The sequence below is a fragment of the Protopterus annectens genome, chromosome 8.part0 (assembly GCF_019279795.1).
Source record: "Protopterus annectens isolate FY-2018-M chromosome 8.part0, PAN1.0, whole genome shotgun sequence".
NCBI classification, from domain to species: Eukaryota; Metazoa; Chordata; order Ceratodontiformes; family Protopteridae; genus Protopterus; species Protopterus annectens.
In genome coordinates this window covers 1,494,988,738-1,495,009,322 of record NC_056741.1, presented here as the reverse complement: position 1 = coordinate 1,495,009,322, position 20,585 = coordinate 1,494,988,738, and the positions used below count along the sequence as shown (strand labels likewise).

Here is a 20,585-nt window from a genome sequence, read left to right as displayed (position 1 = left end):
GAATGTTTCGGAGGTGTATCTTAGCAGTGTTTTTTTTTGGGGGGGGGGGTCAAAGAAGGTGATTTTTGGTGGAGATGGTTATATTTTTATAAAAAGATGAAACTGAGTTATAGGTATTTTCTACATAGTTTAATCAGTGTAGCTGACAGAGATAGTCCCGGTATACTGCTTTCAAAGCTATTAATGACTCTCTCAAAATAACAAGCCGGCATACATGTGTGATCTTTGAACTTTAAGCTTGGAAACTGTTGATCTGAATTAGCTGGCGGAAGTGTGTAGGCTGAAGAAGAAAGTGTATGACCAGAGGCTGGAGGATCTGGATCTATTTTCAATAAATCCAATTAAAGACACTGGGTTAAAATGAGGGGCTATCCGATAGGATGGAGCAAACTTAGCAGGTTGTAGGAACTGACTGCTGCTGGCTGTCCAAAAGTAGTTCTTCACATAGAGGCCATGGGCCACTGGAATAAATCTCAATAATGGGTGGTGGAGAGGGAATCCATGAATTCATTTGCAAGAGTATAGGACAGGCAATGAAAAATGATGGGGTAGGTAGGGGATGGAGGACAAGAAAGAATGTTAAAGGAACCTAAAAAAGACTAGAGTATGCTGCAAGTGACAACATGGGGAAAATCAGTGAATCTATTAATATGTACTGTTTTGTGATAAGTAACCCTTCAGTTTTGGTGACAAATGATTTATTATTGGAACACTAAACGAGGAAAAGGGTATAGAGACTGATATGGATTTCCTTTGAATGAAAACACACAAGTTAACCATGCTGTTTACTGCCTTAGCAACAGAGGTTATACCTTAGTATGTTTGTGTAGTGGGGGTGGATGGGAATGAGGCCTATTAGGTGGCTGGGCAATGGGACAAAAATAGGGAAAAGGTTGATGGGGAAATGATGTCTGTCAGGCTGCTGGTGAAGCCAAGTGGGGAAGGTGGACTGATGAGATTGTCACCTCATGCTACATCTTGTAGAAGATGGAACACTGGAAAGGAAGCCTTAAGCAGGCTACAGACAAGTGTCCTTGGCCACCCCCTACCCACACACACAACTTTTTAAGAAGCTAGGTTTCGTGTAGATTTGCTCAGCTTAATGGCAGTGGTTTTCTCATTTATTCATTCATGGTCTGTTCTTCAAGAAAGTTGTGCTAAAACTGTAGCCATTCTCAAAGGTCTGAAGACCATTTATAAGGCATTCCATAGTCTTTTAGCGTTTGTCAGAAAAAAAAAACAACTGAGAGGGAGCTAGCAATTAGTATGATGGAGCAGAACAGAAAAATATCCAAGGATTTCTTTAGCTGAAAGTGATCACCTTTGAGGTCATTTCTGGATAGTGGCTTTTTTATAAGTATGGCAAATCATTTAAACTGCATAATATGGTAATTCACCCGGAATTCGCCCGATAAACAGTGCTCTTATTCTTGGGTATGTTGCACATTTGCTTTGCATTGGCAACATCCATGGCTTATATGCTTAAAACCTTAAATGCTTCCCTGAGGTATTCTTCCCAGAAAGGTAGATGATCCAAAAGTTGACTTGACTTCTTGAGACCTACAGTAGGTAGTGTAGAATTATCTCCTCTCCAAAGTATTTCATGGAAACTTGCTTGAAAACTTCATATTTGCTTATCTACTCCAGTGTTTCACCCACCACAACATCTAGTTTGTACATCATATGATCAGGCTAAACAAAGTGACACAAAAATTAGTGTGGCCTATGTAATCTTCAGTTCTACTACATAGTAGAAATATACTTCTACATGGTGGTTACTATTTTGAATTCTCCCATGGTTTTATTTTTGCTAGACAGAGTTGCAGGTGAATTAAGTGCACAACATTTTTTTTCGCGGTGGTGGTGTGCGGTAGCATTGTCCCCTCACAGTAAGATGCTGACCGGTTCGACTCTCAGCTAGAGCGTCTTCTGCGTGGATGCATGCGTGAATGGGCATACCTTCGTTGAAGGTTGTGCATTAGGGCTGACAACTCTGCACGTAAAAATCAACTGCCAGTCATGCGGACCGGAGTTCCGCTGTGGTGACCCCTAACCGGGAAAGGCCGAAACAGACAACATTCTCCATGGAAAATAAATAATGCTTGAGGGAACCACATAGTCTTGTTGTAGGAATGTGAACAGCAGAACTTTGATTTTTCTTAAGTGTTCAGTGCTGAATGAAATTTATTTTGCTCTGCAGATGACAAAGCCCCTGCCTGCTTTGCTTTGCCCCATTACCCTTAACTTAATGTAATCACATAGTATGGAAAGGTGCATCTGTCTTACTTAACTTACTTAGAGGTACTATTTCACAGTCAGTAATTTGTTCCCTGTTGTGCTATTCAGAACCACAGTATATTATCAAACGTCCCCACCATAGCGTTATTAGTTTATTAAGATAGGAAGAGCCTAAGATAGGCAGAGCCAAATAAGAGAAAGTCTTGACTGAAACTCACTTTTCTACGATACATTTGAAGAAAATTCTAATACACTATACTGTGTATGTTGGAGGGTTTCCTCCATTCTTAACTTAATATATGCAAACTCCTATGCCACCCAACCTTGAATAGGTTGTAGTTTAAAAAGGGCAGCTTGTGTCCGCATTTCAGGATTTTTGTGATTCCCTGTTGTGCAATGCTCCCGTTGAGATGTAATGTTTTTCTAGGGCATGTTGACTTACTTGCATTAAATAAAATGTGCAGCACATTTCTGTGACAGATTCCCCTCCTTTAGGGCTGCAGTTAATAACCTTTACATTTTCCACTTTTGAAAATTTGCAGTTTACAAACTATTAAAGTTTTAGCAGATTTAATAAGCAGCTTATGAACACCAGTGGAAAGAAATGCAAGAACAATGCCATGTGAATCTTATTCATTTTTCTCTCTGTTCCTATGCTTTCTAGTAAAGATTATTGCATCAATTTATAAAGTTTTCTATTGAAGAAATTGCTTCCTTCACATCATTTTGGAGCCCACCACCCACTTCCCCTTCTAAAAAATCATCTTCCCTTATTTTCCACAATGCTGTCCTCCCAAATTTTGCTGCCTTCATTAAGCTAAGATACTTAGTCTTTGTAAAGTCTCTCCTGTGACTTTCCTTGTGGAGTTATATGACCTGTTCCTTCAGTCTGTCCTTGTAGGTACTGTTGCACAGCCATTGCAGTTGTTCCTTCAGTCTGTCCTTGTGGGTACTGTTGCACAGCCATTCCAGTTGTTGCTTGTCCTTGTAGGTACTGGTGCACAGCCATTCCAGTATGTCTGCCGTTTATGAGCTGCTTCTCTTTGCAGAGGTGCCATGGTGCTATCTTCACAGATGCACATGGTACTTGAGAGAAAAAAAAACATTTCCTAGTTGTCTGTTAGGAATGATTTTCTTGTCAGGGATACAGATCCCCATATATTGCATAATCTCCCAACTTTCCTAATTGTTCTGTATGGATTTTGTTCCTTTTGTTTATCTGAAATTAACTTGCTACTGTTCCCTTCGCTTAGTGGTTTAGCACTTGGGCTACTGCCATAACCACCAACTTGAGGGGTGGCCAACTTTTGGCATTAACATTTCTGTGTGGCACTGTCTCGTGCCTTCTAAAATTGTCGATTTTTCTTTGTCCTGTTCTCTACTGGAATCACATTTGTTTCCCTCTTGACTAGGGGGTTCTGTCTAGTGGTTTCACTAGCTGTCGGAGTGCAGGTTTGCAGTTTTTCCCTTCTTTTGAACAAGCAGTTCCTACAGCAGTGTAGAAAAATTCATCATCTGGGTTTTTCCTCGTAATGTTTCGGGAGGCTTCCAAGCACATTGTTACAAAAATAGTGTCTGGCTCTAGAAAAATATATTTGGAGATGCTGATTTATTGTGTCTTGGTGGACTGTGTACTTGCAAGATAAAACGAGCAGTTCCCACTGTATGCATTCTTTTTCATACAGGTTGTACCATTGGAAAGATGGTGTGTATATTTATGTATGTGTGTGTGTGTAACATATATATATATGTGTGTATGTGTGTATATTTTATTTATTTTTTCAGTGAAGCTTCTTCAGTAGAAAGGACCAAATTCCCAACTTGTCTGGCACACTTGGGGGAATGGGGATGTCCCAGATGCCATCCAAATGATACAAGTACATTTACAGAAACCTCAGTACACCCAGCTGTAGTATATATAAGGAAAAACAGAAGGTCACTAAAAAGCAGGCTTTGCAGGTAGGTATACCAAATGATAGTGAGTGATACTACTTGGCTTTAGCACACTTGTTATATCGTAAGTCAGTTTCTAGGCAATTAGTAATTCTATGTATTCTGAATTTTTATATTTCCTGAGTGGTGATATTTTCTTCTGCAGCTAGGGTCTTTCTCTCTGTTCACTATGTTTTAGTTCAATTGACTTTGTAAAAGAAAAGTGCTTCAATAATATCACTTTCCATTTGCCGTTTCATTTTATAGGACTTCAGGGAGTGCAGTCTGTCATTTATGCAAGTGAATTTGAAGGTGTCGTAGTGAGATTATTTGACGAGTTTTGTTAAACTTAAGAAAAAAATTAAAATCTGAGTTAATGAAGTCTGTTTTCTCTATTTTAGGATGGTACACTGGTAACATATGCAGTGGTGTCTTGACATTTGACTGACCTATACAAGTGTTTCATTGGTATTGTATTATTAGTTCACGATGTGTAACAAATATCTCTTACAATGGCTTGTAGTTATTCAAAACGGTTGCTTTTGCTGATGGTCTATCATTTTGTATTGTTGGCATGATAAACCAGCTGTAGTTCATTCTGATGCAGAGAACATTCCATCATAATGCTTGTTTTTACTGGGTGTGGACATGCAAAATTAGCATAATGTGCAAAGCAATATTCAAAATATGTGAGTGAAATTCTTTGCCTCCCCCTCGAGGGCCCCCTAAAGAAATGTTCAGTTGCTGTCCTGTTTGTGTGGCACACAGAATAAGTTAGGTTTTATTACAATAGTAGCACTTTAAGAAAGAGAATACATTTGTAGGACATATGGCATTTTGAGGCATTACACTTTGGCTTGTGTCATATATTGGTACATAAAAACTGTTGCAGTCAAATTAGCAGTGAATAATATTAGGCATGTCCATATTTGAGAAGTGTGTGTAATATGGACAGTTAAGTCAGACACAAAAATTATAAGTATTCCTGCATTTTTTTAGGTTCTTAAAGAAAAAATCACAGGTATAACTCTACTCTCCTTGCTCATTGAAGAGCCATTAACCACATAAACAGTAGGTCACATGTATCCTTCAGGAATTATGGAGTCATTTTCTTAGGAGTGATGAGTGAATTAAGTGACAGCCCAACCTCTATGGGATGGTAACTTTACTTGTGTTTTCAGAACTGTAGCGTCTTGAACTGATTATGTGAGAAAAGTAATCTGTTTGTCAGTAATGCAGCTTTAGCTTGAAACAGTTAGTGACTTTTTTTTTTTTTTTTTTTTTTTTTTTCCATAGGTAACCAAGATTACAGAACCCCTCCATAAAGAAGCAAACCAAACAGCCTAATGACTTGGTGCAGCAAATCCCAAGAGCACTATGGATTTGACTAAAATGGGTGTGATACAGCTGCAGAATCCTAGCCATCCCACTGCACTCCTGCAAAAAGCTAACCAAATGCGACTTGCAGGGACATTGTGTGACGTGGTTATTATGGTGGATACACAAGAGTTCCATGCCCATAGGACAGTCTTGGCTTGCACTAGTAAAATGTTTGAGATACTGTTCCACCGCAATAGCCAGCACTATACTTTGGACTTCCTGTCACCAAAGACATTTCAGCAAATTTTGGAGTATGCTTACACTGCCACCCTTCATGCAAAAGCAGAAGACCTGGATGATCTGCTGTATGCAGCAGAGATACTAGAAATAGAGTACTTAGAAGAACAATGTCTAAAAATCCTTGAGACCATTCAGGCCAATGACAATGATAATGAAGTCAACATTACAGATGGCAGCATGGAAGATGATGAAGACAGAAAATCCAGGTGTATCAAGAGTATGTTTCTCCCCAAGCAGCATTCCAGTGAAGAAAGTAGATACACCAGTATGGCAAAACAAGGATCATCAGGTAATATGTTGGAGCAGAGTCCTTCTGTTTCGACATCATTTGGACTTGCAGCAATGAGCCCTACAAAGGCTGCAGTGGACAGCCTTATGACACTAGGTCAGTCATTATTACAAGGGTCCTTGCAACACAGTACAGAAGAAATGCAGACATCAGACAGCAGTCAGCCTGCAGCATCAGAAGTAAAAGCTGAAATGATGCAGCTTGATGAGCCTTCTAGTCAAAGTCCAAGAACTGCCGAGTCTAACTCAACGGGGGACAAGAATGGGGACTCTGACAAGAGCAGGGATGGTCCTGGAACTCCAACACGAAGTAGTGTTATCACGAGTGCCCGTGAACTTAACTATGTTCGGGAGGAAAGTGTTTCGGAACACTCTGGAGAGCCAGGCCAGGGTATGCAAGTAGGACAGGACAGTTTAGGATCTCAGAGTGAAAAACATTTAAGTTTGTTCCCTTTTCCACCTAATCATAGGACTGAGTCCCTGCTTACAATGCCACCTACCATGACATCTGGTTTCCATATGCAGCCAGCCCTTGCAATGTCCATGGACTTTAGTACATATGGAGGGCTTTTGCCACAAGGGTTTATTCAGCGGGAGCTGTTCAACAAACTGGGTGAACTTGCTGCTGGTATGAAAAGTGAAAGTCGAACAACCAGCGAGAGATGCAGTGTCTGTGGGGCTGAGATTCCTGATAATGAAACAGCAGAGCAACACAGGTAATATTTGTCCCATACTTAAAACAGGTTGATGTCATGAAGGTGGGTATTATGTGATGATGCCAGAGTCTTGTATGCTTGGTGTCTGTGTGTTTGGAGGGGATACTCTAGGATTGGTCTTAGATTGTTCTTTGAAGTGATGAGGCTTTCTTCATGTTGTGAAATGGAATATTGGAATTTGGATCTTCCTTATTGATTCACGTCTTACCCAGGTGAAGAAATTTTAATTAAACCTGTTTTTCATAGTTTGTATTCCATGGTTGTTCATGTGCATCTTTACTATCAATTGTCTTTCATCACTGTGTGCTTCTAGATTTGTTTGTGTGTGTGTTTGCTAAGCCATGTCTTTTTTTTCATGTGTTTAGAGGCCTAGTTTTGGTTAGCTGAACAGTGTTACCCTGAAGGGATTCTAGCCTTGTTTCTTGAGTCTACTGTCTCGTATCTCTACTTGGCATACTGTGCTCTTGTTCTGCTTTTTCTCCTCTTTGCTTTTTCACCATTGTCAGCAGTTAACCTAATCCTTAAAAATGCAAATGACTAAATTCAAAGCACATTCTGACCTCTTTCTCTCCGATTCTCTCTTTCCAGCCTATTCTGCTAAAATAATGTAGCCTGCGTACATACATCTCAGTTCAGATTTTTGCAGAATGTCCAGATTTGTGCCTCATATTTTTGGTCCATTTTTCATAAAAATGTGGTTTCCTGGCAAATCATTGATGACTGAAGTCAGAAAATAGTGGCAGACATTTCAGTTTGATTTCATATCCTTCAGAAAATTCATGCTAATGTAACACCTGTTCTGTCAACTTAAGTTTGTAAGAGCGATATTTAAAAAGTGTCCCTATTTTTTTGGACCTTTGTCCCACCATTATTTGTGCTGTTTGTGTAACTTTTAGAAATCTGTCTAGTATGAAGAGAGAGTGTGACAACCATTTGGTACTAACTTGTTGGTAAATGCAGCTTTTTTCTTAAAATCTGGATTCCTTGCATACTGTTTTTGATGTCCTCTAATTGATGTCTTTTTACATCTGGGAATCGAGTGACGTGTCATTACTTGGAACTGTTGCCTCCATATTTAGAAGCTGCATTGTTTCAAGAGTGCAATTAAAGAGCCCCCTGCAATAGTAACATATGTGGTGACCCTCCTCGAGCCGCATGTGAGTCATGGTCACATTTTGTTTAGAGCCTTTTGTGTTAGTCATATTTGGTACAGTTTGCAAACCATCACTATAAAATGGATTTGTATAATATGTGATTCATACACTTGTTTATGATGAAACTTTATATAATTTATTTACTGCCCCATTTATTTCACTGGTTTGGTTTAAAAAGTAAATATTCTGTTATATCACAAGGAAATGCTAAAAGTCCTTCCTACGTTGCTTTATTAAATAGTTTTTTTAAATACAGTATGTTCATAGGTTGGTACTAGGCTATTGGCCCTAGGGCCTATACAAGCCTAGCCATAACAATTCCCTGGCTATTTCTTCTCACATTATTTGCTTCCCTGGATCCCTGTGTAGCAGGGTGACTGAAGTGATCACTGGGGTGAATTTCCTTTCTCCCATCCAATCATCAAGGTTCCTTTGAAGAGGGCCAAAGAGGTGCTCTGCTTGACATGTATGGGCAGTCTATTCCAGAGTCTGGGAAGTCTCTGGGTCAGGAACCTATCCCTCCAGCATGTTTTGTTGTGATGACAAGGTTTAGATCCCTGGAGCGTGTGACTCTGAGGGATTGAGATTTCTTTGTGTGGCATGTCCAACCGCTCTGGGTTTGACATGGCCTTGTATGTTAAGTAGGAATGCTTTCTTTAGTTATGTTGGGAACCTGGATGGTAATTCCCAGATATGCTCAGAATTAGTCCAAAATGACAAAAAATACACCGAACCCACAGACATTGCCAACATCCTAGCTGGCAGGTTCAGCGCAAACTACCCCCCCCCCCACCAAAAGGGCAAATATCTATCCCAGCAGAGTGCTGCCCCCCTGACATCTCAGATGCTCCGGTAAGAGCCGCCCTCTCCAAAGCAAAAAACACAGCATCAATGGGACCAGACGGTGTCCCGGGCTGCGTCCTACATGAACTCCAAGAAGAGCTAAACCCAAACATAAAACTACTGTTCAATCTCAGCCTTACTACAGGATATGTGCCCAAAGAGTGGCGTACAGCAACAGTGGTCCCTCTCCATAAAGGTGGTGCCTCACCTCTCCATAAAGGTGGTGCCTCAATGGATCCTGGAAACTATTGCCCCATAAGCCTGACTAGCTTGGTCTGCAAAGCTATGGAAAGGATCATCATGGACCTCATAAATAAAGATATTGGGGACCTACAAACACTGGATCCTACCCAGTTCGGCTTTAAGGGCAGATCCTGCCTCTTAAACCTGGTTGATTTCTTTGAAACACTCACCAAGGTCATTGACGAGGGGAAGGTGGTCCACACAGCCTACCTGGACCTCGCAAAAGCCTTCGATACAATACCCCACTCGGGCATTATAGATAAGCTCACCAGTTTAAATATAAACCCCTATGTCACTAGATGGATTGCAAATTGGCTCAAGGACAGAACCCACATGGTTAGAATTGCTGGAGCCATGTCCGACTCCAAACCAGTTACAAGTGGTGTCCCACATGGGACCTCTCTTGTTCGGTATATATTTCTCGGAGGTACAGGCCAACACGGAAGGACTGTGGCTGACCAAGTTCGCAGATGACTGCAAACAGGGCGCCATAATCGACTCTCCAGCCGACACAAGCATCCTCCAAAAGGGCCTCATAGAAACAGACAACTGGTGCCAGAGCCATGGCCTTAAGCTAAATGCCAAAAAGTGTATAGTCATCCCCTTTGGCAAAAATAATGTGCCCACAAATTACCACATAGGTGGTAATCCATTAAGTACAGAAGAAGTAATTAGGGAACTGGGGGTCCAAGTTAATAGCAATCTCTCATTTGACAACCACGTGGCCAAAGTGGTTAGAAAAACATTTTTTATAGCCCCCCTAATCATGAAGGGATCCACATCTAGATCAGGGGACGTCATCGTGCCTCTTTACTCATCCCTCATCAGGCCCATAATCGAGTACAATGCCCCTTTTGGGATGTACCTTACCAGACACCTGCAGCAACTGGAAAGACCCGAAAAGTACCTCACCAAGAGGATCAAAGGGCTCAAACAGATGCCATATGCTGCCCGGTTAAAGAAACTCCAGCTATACTCAGTGGCATACCGCCTGTTCAGAGGCGATCTGTGCCCGATGTATAAAGCCATGTCCAACCTGGAATTAATGGACATGCTGCACCTCAGAAAATCCAAATCCCATTGAACTACGCGCTCGAGAGACTTGAACCTCAGCACTGAAATAAATAGGACATGCTGGAGGGACAGATTCATAACCCAGAGGCTCCCTTCACTCTGGAATAAAATCCCAGTCCAGGTTAGGCAGAGTCCCTCATTGACTCTCTTCAAGAGGAATCTTGATGAGTGGATGGGAGATCGTAGGTTTACCCCGGGTATCACTTCTGTGTCACTGTTAGACAGAGGCACAGTATACTAACCTCGAAAAAGGGCATAGCAAAATAAATTTAATATGGGTGGCGAAAGCCAAACACATTCTGGCTAGGCTTATAAATGCCCTAGGGCAGATAGCCTAGTATGAACCTATGAGATCGCATCTGAGTAGACTATATGCGACAGAGTATAGCTGGAGTTTTTTGAGGCTGTCACCATAGGGCATTTGCTTTAGGCCTGTGATTCTTTTAGTGAGGTAATTCTGCGGCCTTTCCAGTTGTTGCAGATGTCTTGAGAGGTACCTACCAAATGGGACGTTGTATTCTATAATGGGTCTAATGAGAGATGAGTACAGTAGGACAATAACCTCCTTTTTTCTTGATGAAAAGCCAATCGTGATGAGGTGTGCCACATAGAAGGATTTCCTGACTGTTGTGGCGATGTGGTTATTGAAGGTGAGACTACTGTCCACCTGTGTCCCTAAGTATCTTATCTCACATTCAGTGTTTAGTGCACTGCCACCTATTATATTTTAATCGGGTTATCCTGACTGTGGATGTCCTGTTTTGAAGAGTATAGCTGAGGAGAAAAAAACCTGAGTGCATATGCGCCTGAACCATTTCATTTTATATTCAAAAAAAAAAAAAAAACTACTAATGTATACATGCAGCCAAAAATAAATGCAGAGTTGCTTAACAATTGATCCCTTAAATTTTAACTTCTCTCTCCTGTTAGTGTTGACTGTATGTGTGAGTGTGTAGGTTTGTTTAACCAGGATAATTTCACTGAGCAAAAAGCCTATTTTCAGGGAAAGCCTGTTATGAGAAGCGATATCAGAAGGATGGAAAGGAAACTGTTTTTTGTGTTAACGTTTTGGAAACAAAACATACCTGTTTTTGAAGTACATCTTTTGTACACAGTGGGGATCCTGTTATTCTAGGAATTTCTCACTCTTTTCTGTAATTTTTTACTGATTTGTGTATAGTGAAAAAAGATTGTGTGATATACTGTCTCTGTAGGACAATACATTTGATTACTGGATCCTTTAGATGTGTATCTATTTTAATTTTTTCATGATGATTCAGAGAGATGCAATCTTCATGAAATCTTTATAAAATAGCTGTGAAAAAAATACTACTTTTACTTAAAGATCCACTGAACCAGCCCAGGACCTGTAGTATGCTACCACTATTCAGATGCATTTATGCTGCAGATTGTGTTACTCCTCTGCAGTGTAACTCCTTTCTCAGGCTAAATTGTACTGTTCCCCTTTGTGATTTTTTTTTTTTAAGAAAAATGAAGCAGTACTGCCACTGTTGTAATTATGCAGATGGTGTCCACCCTCACTCACTCTCTTGAAATTCTGTAATCCTTTTTATTACAATAGGGTAGGGATGTTGGCTATTTATTTCTTATAGTTAATTCATTTTCTCATACCTACTTTATCCTGTGATTATTCTACATGAAGTTAGTGTGGCTTTGACTACTTTTTTTCTTAGATTGTTTATCAAAGTTTACAAAAATGTATTTTTTGCTATCTGCCATTTTGTATGTGTGTGTATAAAATAGCTGACCAGTAGAAAATGATTTAAACTTAGTTAACTTGCATACCATAGAAAAGCATTTGCCCAGCTATTTAAAAAGATGCATATGCTTTCCAATGTACTTTGGTTTAATGGAAGGGGAAAAAACATTACTATGCAAAAAGGCAGTACAAGAGTAACTCTGGGGAATTTGCAAGTTTTTATCATGTTTAACTTGGTCAAAGTGTGCCAAATTCTTCCTCCATTGTTTTGGCTGGCAGAAGAGCTGTTAGTAGGTGAGGCAGTGAGTTATGCAAAGTCAGAGTACTTTAAATGAGCACCTCTTTTTATAGCCTTAAATTGTGCATGTATAATTTCTGGGAGTTTTCTATCCCGCGGTGGTGGTGCTGCGGTAGCGTTGTTGCCTCACAGTAAGACCCTGTCCGGTTCTATTCTCCGCTAGAGCATCTTCTGTGTGGAGACATGCATGAATGGGTGTACCTTCGTTGAAGGTTGTGCATCAGGCCTGGCAAGCTGGTACGTAAAAATCAACTGTCAATCATTAGCGGACCGGAGTTCTGCTGTGGCGACCCCTAACCTGGAAAAGCCGAAGGACACAAACAAATAATTTCTGCGAGTTTTCTAGTCCGACGTAGCAAGTCACCTGTCAAAGTTCCCAGTCCGTGCATGGAAATGGATGCCAGTGTGTAGTGAGTTTTACATGGGGAGGGGGGGCAACTCTAACTAATATCCTGCAGATTTCATCCTGAATTAAAATTTATGTGCTGTAACTGTTTGAAGAGAAACTCTTAAGCACCTAAGCAGACCTAGGTCCAGTGTAACGCATGATGAAAGAGAAACATGGGGATCCTCCTCCATTGGGTGCTCAGAGTTGGATCATTCAGGTCAAGGCTTGAGATAGTCTGAATCTTCAAGTCAGGTTTTCTATTTAATCTAGCTATCTTTTAGTCCCACCAGACTAGTGGTCTCTCTTTCATGGTAGAACTGGGGTGGTGTTTATACTGTTAGGAGAAATTGGGCAGAACACTATGGAACTTCCCCTGCTCTTTTCAATAGGTGCCATGGTATTTTTACATCCACCTGAGCTATCAACAACTCAAGCATATGGAGCCTCGGTTTTATACCTCATCCAAGGGACAGCATTCTGGGTGTGTTGCACTCCCTAATGCTGTACTGCAATGTCTGCAATCCAGTCACTTGGAGAGGGACTACAACCCAAGTGTGCTACCAGTTGCACCACTGACATTATTTTAAGACAAAAGCTGTCCAGACATCATTTGTTGTATACAAAATACATTGGAACAGCAGCATTTATTACCTGATGGTACAGCTGTGGGCTAAAGTTCTGTTATGGTTTTGGGAGCAGAGTTTGGACCTTAGTGGCTTGTTCATGCTCTTATCTGAACAGGCAGGGAAGTATTTAATACACTGTGTCCCCTTTTAGTAGTGATTTGAAATCCACAGCAACCACCACAGTTAGCACATGCCTACATACAACCCTAATAATTGAGTCTTGCTCATCATAATGGTGCAAGGAAGAAACGTGTTTTTTTTTTTTTAACTACACTCTTGATTGACCATCTAGCCTTGATGATGTCCTGTTGAATCATCCTCTTCCTCCAAACATACACACACAACATGACATCCTACATTTACTCCATGAAGGTTCCATGCTTTTACTGGAGCTTTAAGCCTTTTAGTGACTTCAGTTTATTGTCTGATAAAATGGGACGAGAGAGTTGACCATCATGTGACCATAATCTGCAATAGGGAATGGTAGGTTTCTTTATTTTTGTTCACATTCACTGCTAGGTTGCTGCTGCCTCCTTTGTTGGAACATCTTATTTGAGCTTTTCATGTAAGCCAGACTAATTGTGCTTACCTGGATAGTCCAGTTTTCCTTATTCCCCTCTGAGACTGAAAAGCTATTACCCACTCAGTTCTAGATGATTGTGTAAGTGCAGAAGCTGCTGGTCAGATGCCCACAGCACTTCTGACCTAGTTTGGTCATCACCTCTGTACCAATGGAGCTAGTGTGGAATTAGGTGGTGTTGGCTTTGGGTTGCTCCTCTTTGGCTGTTGTCTGATGCACTTGGTGCTGTCCCTAAAATACACAATGGGTGCAGAGCACCCTCCCCCAATTTACTGTGCATCTTCAGCCACTGGTTTAGAGGCAATTCAGGACCCCTGATTTATGTACAGATAGCCCTGAGTAGATATAGTTAAAGGTTGAGACAAACCTGTGCCCCTGTGAATGATACAGGCTCATTTGATAGGAACAGACTAACATATTTGCAAACAAGGGTGGAAAAACCCAAGTAAAGTGAAATGGAGATTATCATTTGCTGCATAATGTAAAGCATTGCGAGGAACATTTCTGATTTTAAACGGTTAGCTGTTTGCAAAAGCCGAGAAGAACAGGCACTCTTGTGTAGTGATATTGTCTAATTTTTGAGGTAAGCTGGCTGTTGTAGGCCTGGGTGTTGTTTCTGCAACTTTGATTTATGTGCTGTATTATCTTGGACAGGTCACTCTTTCAAGTGAGTGCACTTATGGCAGCAGTTCTTCAGACCTGTGGCATTTGTGATCCAGGCTTAAAAATGATCTGTCTTTTACACCCCCCCCCCCAATTGCTGGCTTTCTAATGTCCAGTGTCCCAGACAAGTTGTTGGGAGGAGGGTGCAGCACTTCAGTACTGAGTGGTAATGCAGTGAGGCTGCCGATGCCAGATTTTTTTTCTGCGAGCAGATGGACATGATTGATTTCATGTCTTGTTTTCCGTCAGTATGAAGGAACTTACCAGTCAACTTTTTTGAGGGATCTGTGTCTAAGTCATAGGAAAAGCAGACTGGACTTTTTCATCTTGAGTTTTCTGCTGTTTGATAGCTGAATAGTTTGCATGATTATGCCATTTGCCTGTCACTCTCTCAATTTAAACCTGTTATATTAGACTGTCTTTACATTGTGCTGAATTGATTGTCCATCAGTTTACCCTTCATATTTATTTTTCTACAAACATTGAATAGTTTCTTAGCAGTGCCATAACATTTTTTTGTCATTTGCTGTTTTAAAGGAAGTTGAAAATCTGTGATTTACGGTTTTACTTGGTAGTTTTTTGTGACTGAAAGTCTGTGCTCATTAGCATCTTAGAATTATTGATTTTTTTTTTTTTTTTTTTACTGTGTGCATTTTTTCTTGGCGTGCCTATTTCATGTAGAAAAGTAAGGGGTAATTAGTTTCTAAAATACTAAAATTACTCCCTTCATGACACTGAGGTTAAAATGTTGTTCTACCCTGGTCCCACTGCTGTGCATACTGGTATAGCCTGAGTTCTGGGAGCCACTCCTAATTCTCAGCAAAAGCTTAATTAGCATAACATATTGATCGACATTTGACAGTTCAGACACACTTGAACAGGGGAGGACAGTTGTTGGAATGGAACTGAATGAATTTTGCCTAGTAGTAAAATGGCTGAAGTAGAACAAGGAAGCTTCAAATCTGGGTGTGGAGAAATGGGGAGGATTCAGGTTGGGAAGGTAGGACTGAATGATTTAGTAAAGATTGGGCCAGTAAGGATGCTTCAAGCTGACTGGGTGGGGTGGGAGGTAGAAAGAAGTATGTAGGATACATTTGGATACCAAGCCAGGCTTGGGGATGTTTGGAGTATGCACACCACTGAACAGGTCAGATGTACAGAGAATGCACAGGAAGTTAGAAATAGGTTTGCCTAGTGATCTAAGTTGGAGTCTAGATGTGAAATGAGGTTCTAGCAGGATAATGAGAATAAAGTGGTACAAAAAGAAGGCTGCGTAGTTCTGTGCCATGAAGCTACATTCTGGCTGCTACAGATCCATATTCTCCTAACTCAAGACCATATTTTCCATTCTGTTGTCATGGCAGATGTGCAGTTTTACTGGTGTAATGTTTATCCAGTCCACAGCCTGTCCAAGTTATTGGTGTGTACGTTATAGTAAATGTTCTCAAACGAGGCATCCGCGTACTTTCCCTGTTTCCTCCTTTCACTGTAAATGCAGTGACCTGAAGAACTGATGTTTTATACTGGGCAAACTTCCTGCAGGAACTCTCTTACTGATTGTGACTCCAACTTCAGTGGGAAGCTAATATCTTTCTCCCCTTCCCTATCTACATTAGTGGAATATTGTTACACCAATATGTTTGCCACTTAATGCTGTTGTCATGGTTCTGTACTAACAAACTGTCAAACTTTTCAGCCTCCTTAGTGTGCTGCACTGGTTGACGTGACCTTTGTCAACTTTGGCCCACTTTCTCTGCAAAGAAATGGCATCAGTCCCACAATACCTTTACCTGCTTAGTATCAAAGGAGGAACAGGAGTCTTATCAGTCATCTGACCTGATCAGTACTGAATAGCCCACCAGCTGTGAATTGGGAGGGTCAGGAAGTCTGTAGTGATGCTTTACAGCACTTTTTTAAAATTCCCCTTTCCACTTCAGGAAAAAATACCCTGCCAAGACCAAGAGGAACAAGGTAATCCCTACTCCATGACTTGTCTCACAAGCTGGAAAGTCATATAAAGCAGCCTGGACTGATTATTAAACAACTGGGCTCCATGCTGATACTTGCCCTAAACACATGAAAAGGAATGCAAACATTTTGCAAAAAATGCTGACTGTGAATATTTTTAAGATTATTATTATTACTATTAACAGTAATTTGCAAAAGTCAAGAACTTCTACTAGGAAAACCCAATAGGTGTCTAGAAAGAGAGTAGTGCATCTAGCTGATGATTTGTTACCTGATATTTGACACAATGGGTGACCAGAGGTGTCTTCAGAACAGTTCTTCACCTCTGTTCAGTGACCTAGCCACTAATTCTTCTTGTGACTTAATACCACTGGTTGCTTCGGTTTAAACTGCTTACTCAACTTTTAAACTGACTTTGTATAAATTGGTTCCCTTGTCAAAAATTAATAATTGGTTCAAAAAAATTTGCACTCTAATAGGAGAAAGCGGGATTCTGGATCCTTAATGTGAATAACAGTGGCCATGCAGAATATTGTATACATATAAAGTAGCAAGAAGTATTCTAAGAAGCAAGTCAGCACGGGAATGGAGGAATGAGATTCTGCAGATAGGGGTGATTGCAATTAGGGGTACAGAGAATAGGCAAGAGGGGGCTGTAATTTATTGGTGTAAACTGGCAAAGGAACCGGGAGCAAATATAGAGGGAAAGGTACTAGAATGGAAAGTGGCCAAGAAGACATTTGGGGTGCAGGCTAGAGACTGCCTTCCCTAAGTAAAAGACCTGGTGTTGAAGAGTTTTTAGATTAAACTTGAGCAGAAGTTGCTGTTGGAGGGATAATCAGTAGGGAATATAAAATATTTTACTATAACTGTGGGAATAGATTAGAGGAGTTTAGAAAAAATTGGAAAGAGATTTGGATAAGCAATTCATAAAGAAACAATGGAATGTATGGCTCCCAAGTATGCAACAAAGTCTAGAGGGTTTAAGGATTTTTGCTGGAAGTGTTTTCATAGATATTTTGTACCCCAAGCAGATTCCAAAGAATTTTTCCTCCGGTAGATGGCAAATGTTGGAGGTGTGATGAGGAAGAAATAGGTAACTGGGAACATAAGTTCTGGGAGTTAATGAGTTGGCAGACTTAACAATTCCATTCAGTCTACTCTGTCAGAAATATTGGGTGATCAAATTGGTGCAACTAAGGAACATTTTTTGAGCTGAGATACTTTGACTAAGCAAATCAGATCCTGTAAGGGTTTGGTAAGTTTATGGCTATCCAAAAGCAAAACTAAACATAATGTATTTGAAGTATTGACTATTGTAACAGAGATAAAAGAACTGGATGTGGGATCTTTAGAAAAGGGTAGGATCAAATTGTGGAAAATGCATGCAGAATAATGTTTTGGAGGAGTGACATTTTAAGGGAAGGCAGGAATTGAGGAACATGTTAATATGGTTTGTTTTCTTTTCTAGAAGTACATGTTTACGTCTTTAGTGATAATTCAGTAAGTATTTCTGCTTACAGAAAGGCTACATCTTGTGGCTTTTACTCTACTCTAAACTTATTAAGCTCTACCTTAATTTCCTTCTAGCAAAAGCACCTCATTAACACATACCTCTCGAGTGGTGTACTCCCAGACCACTGGGAATGCATCGTTTCCTAAACATGGCATTACTTCATATTCACCTTTCAGTCAACTGATCAGCTTTCTTCTCTTGACAAAAGTCCGAGAAGGCTGCATCATGTTACCTCTGCCGCAGCATTGAGTTGTATGACCTTCACTGTATTGGTCAGTGTGAATTTATAAAAGGGGCATGATACTAATCCAGCGCTATTCTTTCTTGCTGATGCATTTCGTTGACCTCTCAAAGACCTTCATCTTTGTCAATCATCTCTTGTTAATTTAAACTGACTATATGGCCTTAAGTTCACTTCAGTAAAGTGGTTTGCTGATTCATATGCACAATTGGTTCTTGAAAATTGTCTTCACTCTGTTCTCTGCCTACCTACCTTGCATTGGCTGGCATTCTACAAGATGCTGTCCTTGAACCATTGCTACTCACTGATTGCTGTCCAAATTAATGCCCTCATGCCCCAAAAGACAACTGTCATCCTGTATGCAGGTCATGGAATTATGTGGGTTCAGTGGTTTACTTGAGACCCTTTGTGATTTTCTGAATTTTTTTTTTTTTTTTTTTTTTTTTTTTTTTTTCCTTGGCTTATCTATGTTAAGTATGTGAAAGCAAGACATTCCCAAGTTCATTTTCATAAAAGCAGTACTTTTATTATTATATTTTTTAATTCGCGACATATTATGCATTGACAATTTGAGCCTCACTTTTGCAGATAGTCATCATCTGAAAGCAATGAACACCATGCAATATCTTGGGATCTAGCTGCTTGCTTTCTCCTTTGTATCTATAATGTGAGAAATTAAAATTTATTTCAGTGCTGTATGCACATAACATCCTTAACAACTTTCAAGGTAAATGCACATTTGGCAGAAGCTATTCCTTTCCATTTTTAAAATGCACCTTTTCCTATTACTGGATGCACCTCTGTCAAAAATGTATTGAAACCCACAAGTATTGCAGATTCTAATCAGTCACTTAATGTTGGCGGGTAGGAGGCTTAGTCTAGGGTTGCCACCTTTTCAAATGCCCTAAGTGGGACGTTTTTGGTGCAAACTTCAGATTTTGCAGGGCAAAACATACCCACAGCCAGTACAAAAGACAGAACTTCACTTTTTTGCCTAAATAAAAGCTTATTCTTGTAGCATTTTAGTTTTAGTCTGTTTCTTATAACATTTAGGTGTTTCAGATACAGAATAACTGTTTTTATGCAACATAAAACCTAAAATGTAGGAAATATGTTTGTCCTAAAATCTCAGGACATTTGCCATTTTTTCGATTTTCTTTGCAGGACACAACTACCCAAAGAAGGACTGTCCCTCGCAAAGTGGGACATGTGGTAACCCTAGCTTAGTCATTGCTTTGCAGTTTACTGGAAAGTTGACCAAGGATAGATTTCTGGTTGTCACACTTTCTTAAATGAAGTAATAATGTCTTCAATCACTGTGGAACTCTGTCCCTTGCACAATTTGCCACCTTTCTACACATCCATCCTTCACCAAGCATACTGAATTGCCTCTACAGTGTCAACACAAATGCAGTTGTACTGGATTTGTTGAATAACAACGTAAACTTTCATAACTGCTTCGTATAACCCTATAGAATTGCATTAATTGGAGTACACGTATACTGGGCAGCATTAAGTACTCTTTTTGTATACAATTGCGTTTGGTATTACTTTTTTTTTTTTTTTTTTTTTTTTTACTGTCCTGTAAAGTATTGCACTGTGTAGTAATTTTATTAAATTTTTCAAGTTTGGAACTCTGTAATGGCTATAAAGGGTCCTGATGGCTAAATATATTTAAGCTAGCAGTCTAGCCCAGGTGGCTTCAGATAATCCTAATGGATTACCTTTTTCTGAGAAGTTACCAGCTAGAAAGGCTAGGAATAAGCAACTCTGGGATTCTGTTGCCTTTGAGCTACACTGGAGGTTGGTTGTGAATGCTGTTGTATTTTTTAAGCTACAGTGTATTTGCAGCAGACTTGTTGAATAGTATTGCCACAAGTTTAGATTGGTTTTCAGGAGTGATATATTGAAGCAATAACTGGTGGTGTGGTATATTGAAGAAGATTTACCCACGGTTGGTGTGGTTTTAATCATGAGGGTGAAGCCTGAGTGATTAAACAAAGGCAACTGTGGGTAAGTCTTCAATCTACCACAACCATGGAGTTGGTTATTGCTGTTATACAATGACATTATTTAAGAAAAAATACTTAATTTTCTTAAATGTCTTTGTATAACGGCAGATTACTGTTCTTCCACCGGTTTGTGGTATACTGCTTCTTCATTTTGATGTACTGCACATGCGTATGGGACTTGTGTTCCCACACTTACCCAGTACATCAATGCTTTGAAATGGAAGCAACATTGGTCCGTTTTCTCTCTTTGTAAAAAAAAAAAAAATAAATAAAGGTTTTGGGGCACTTTATACCATCGGAAAAAAGTCAGGGCAACCGGACCTTTTTCCTTTGGTATACTGTGGGTTTTACAATTGGCACGCTGGTTGGGCTGAGCCAATTAGCGTGCACATTTTCGAATAGTGATAGGGAGTCATTGTATAATATATTTTTATGAATGTAACTGAGAAACACTTGTGATGAGCA

General features: G+C 40.0%; 1 protein-coding gene across 4 annotated transcripts in view; it reads left to right on the top strand.

The window, feature by feature from the left end:
* The window catches only part of ZBTB16 (zinc finger and BTB domain containing 16), a 1,288,889-nt gene that overhangs the window by 10,514 nt on the left and 1,257,790 nt on the right, over positions 1 to 20,585 (top strand). For all 4 annotated transcript variants that reach the window (XM_044081079.1, XM_044081076.1, XM_044081078.1 and 1 more), the window contains exon 2: positions 5,467 to 6,794. In XM_044081079.1, coding sequence (XP_043937014.1) covers positions 5,548 to 6,794 — 1,247 coding nt within the window. In that variant the 5' untranslated portion in view covers positions 5,467 to 5,547. The remainder of the gene's footprint in view (positions 1 to 5,466; positions 6,795 to 20,585) is intronic.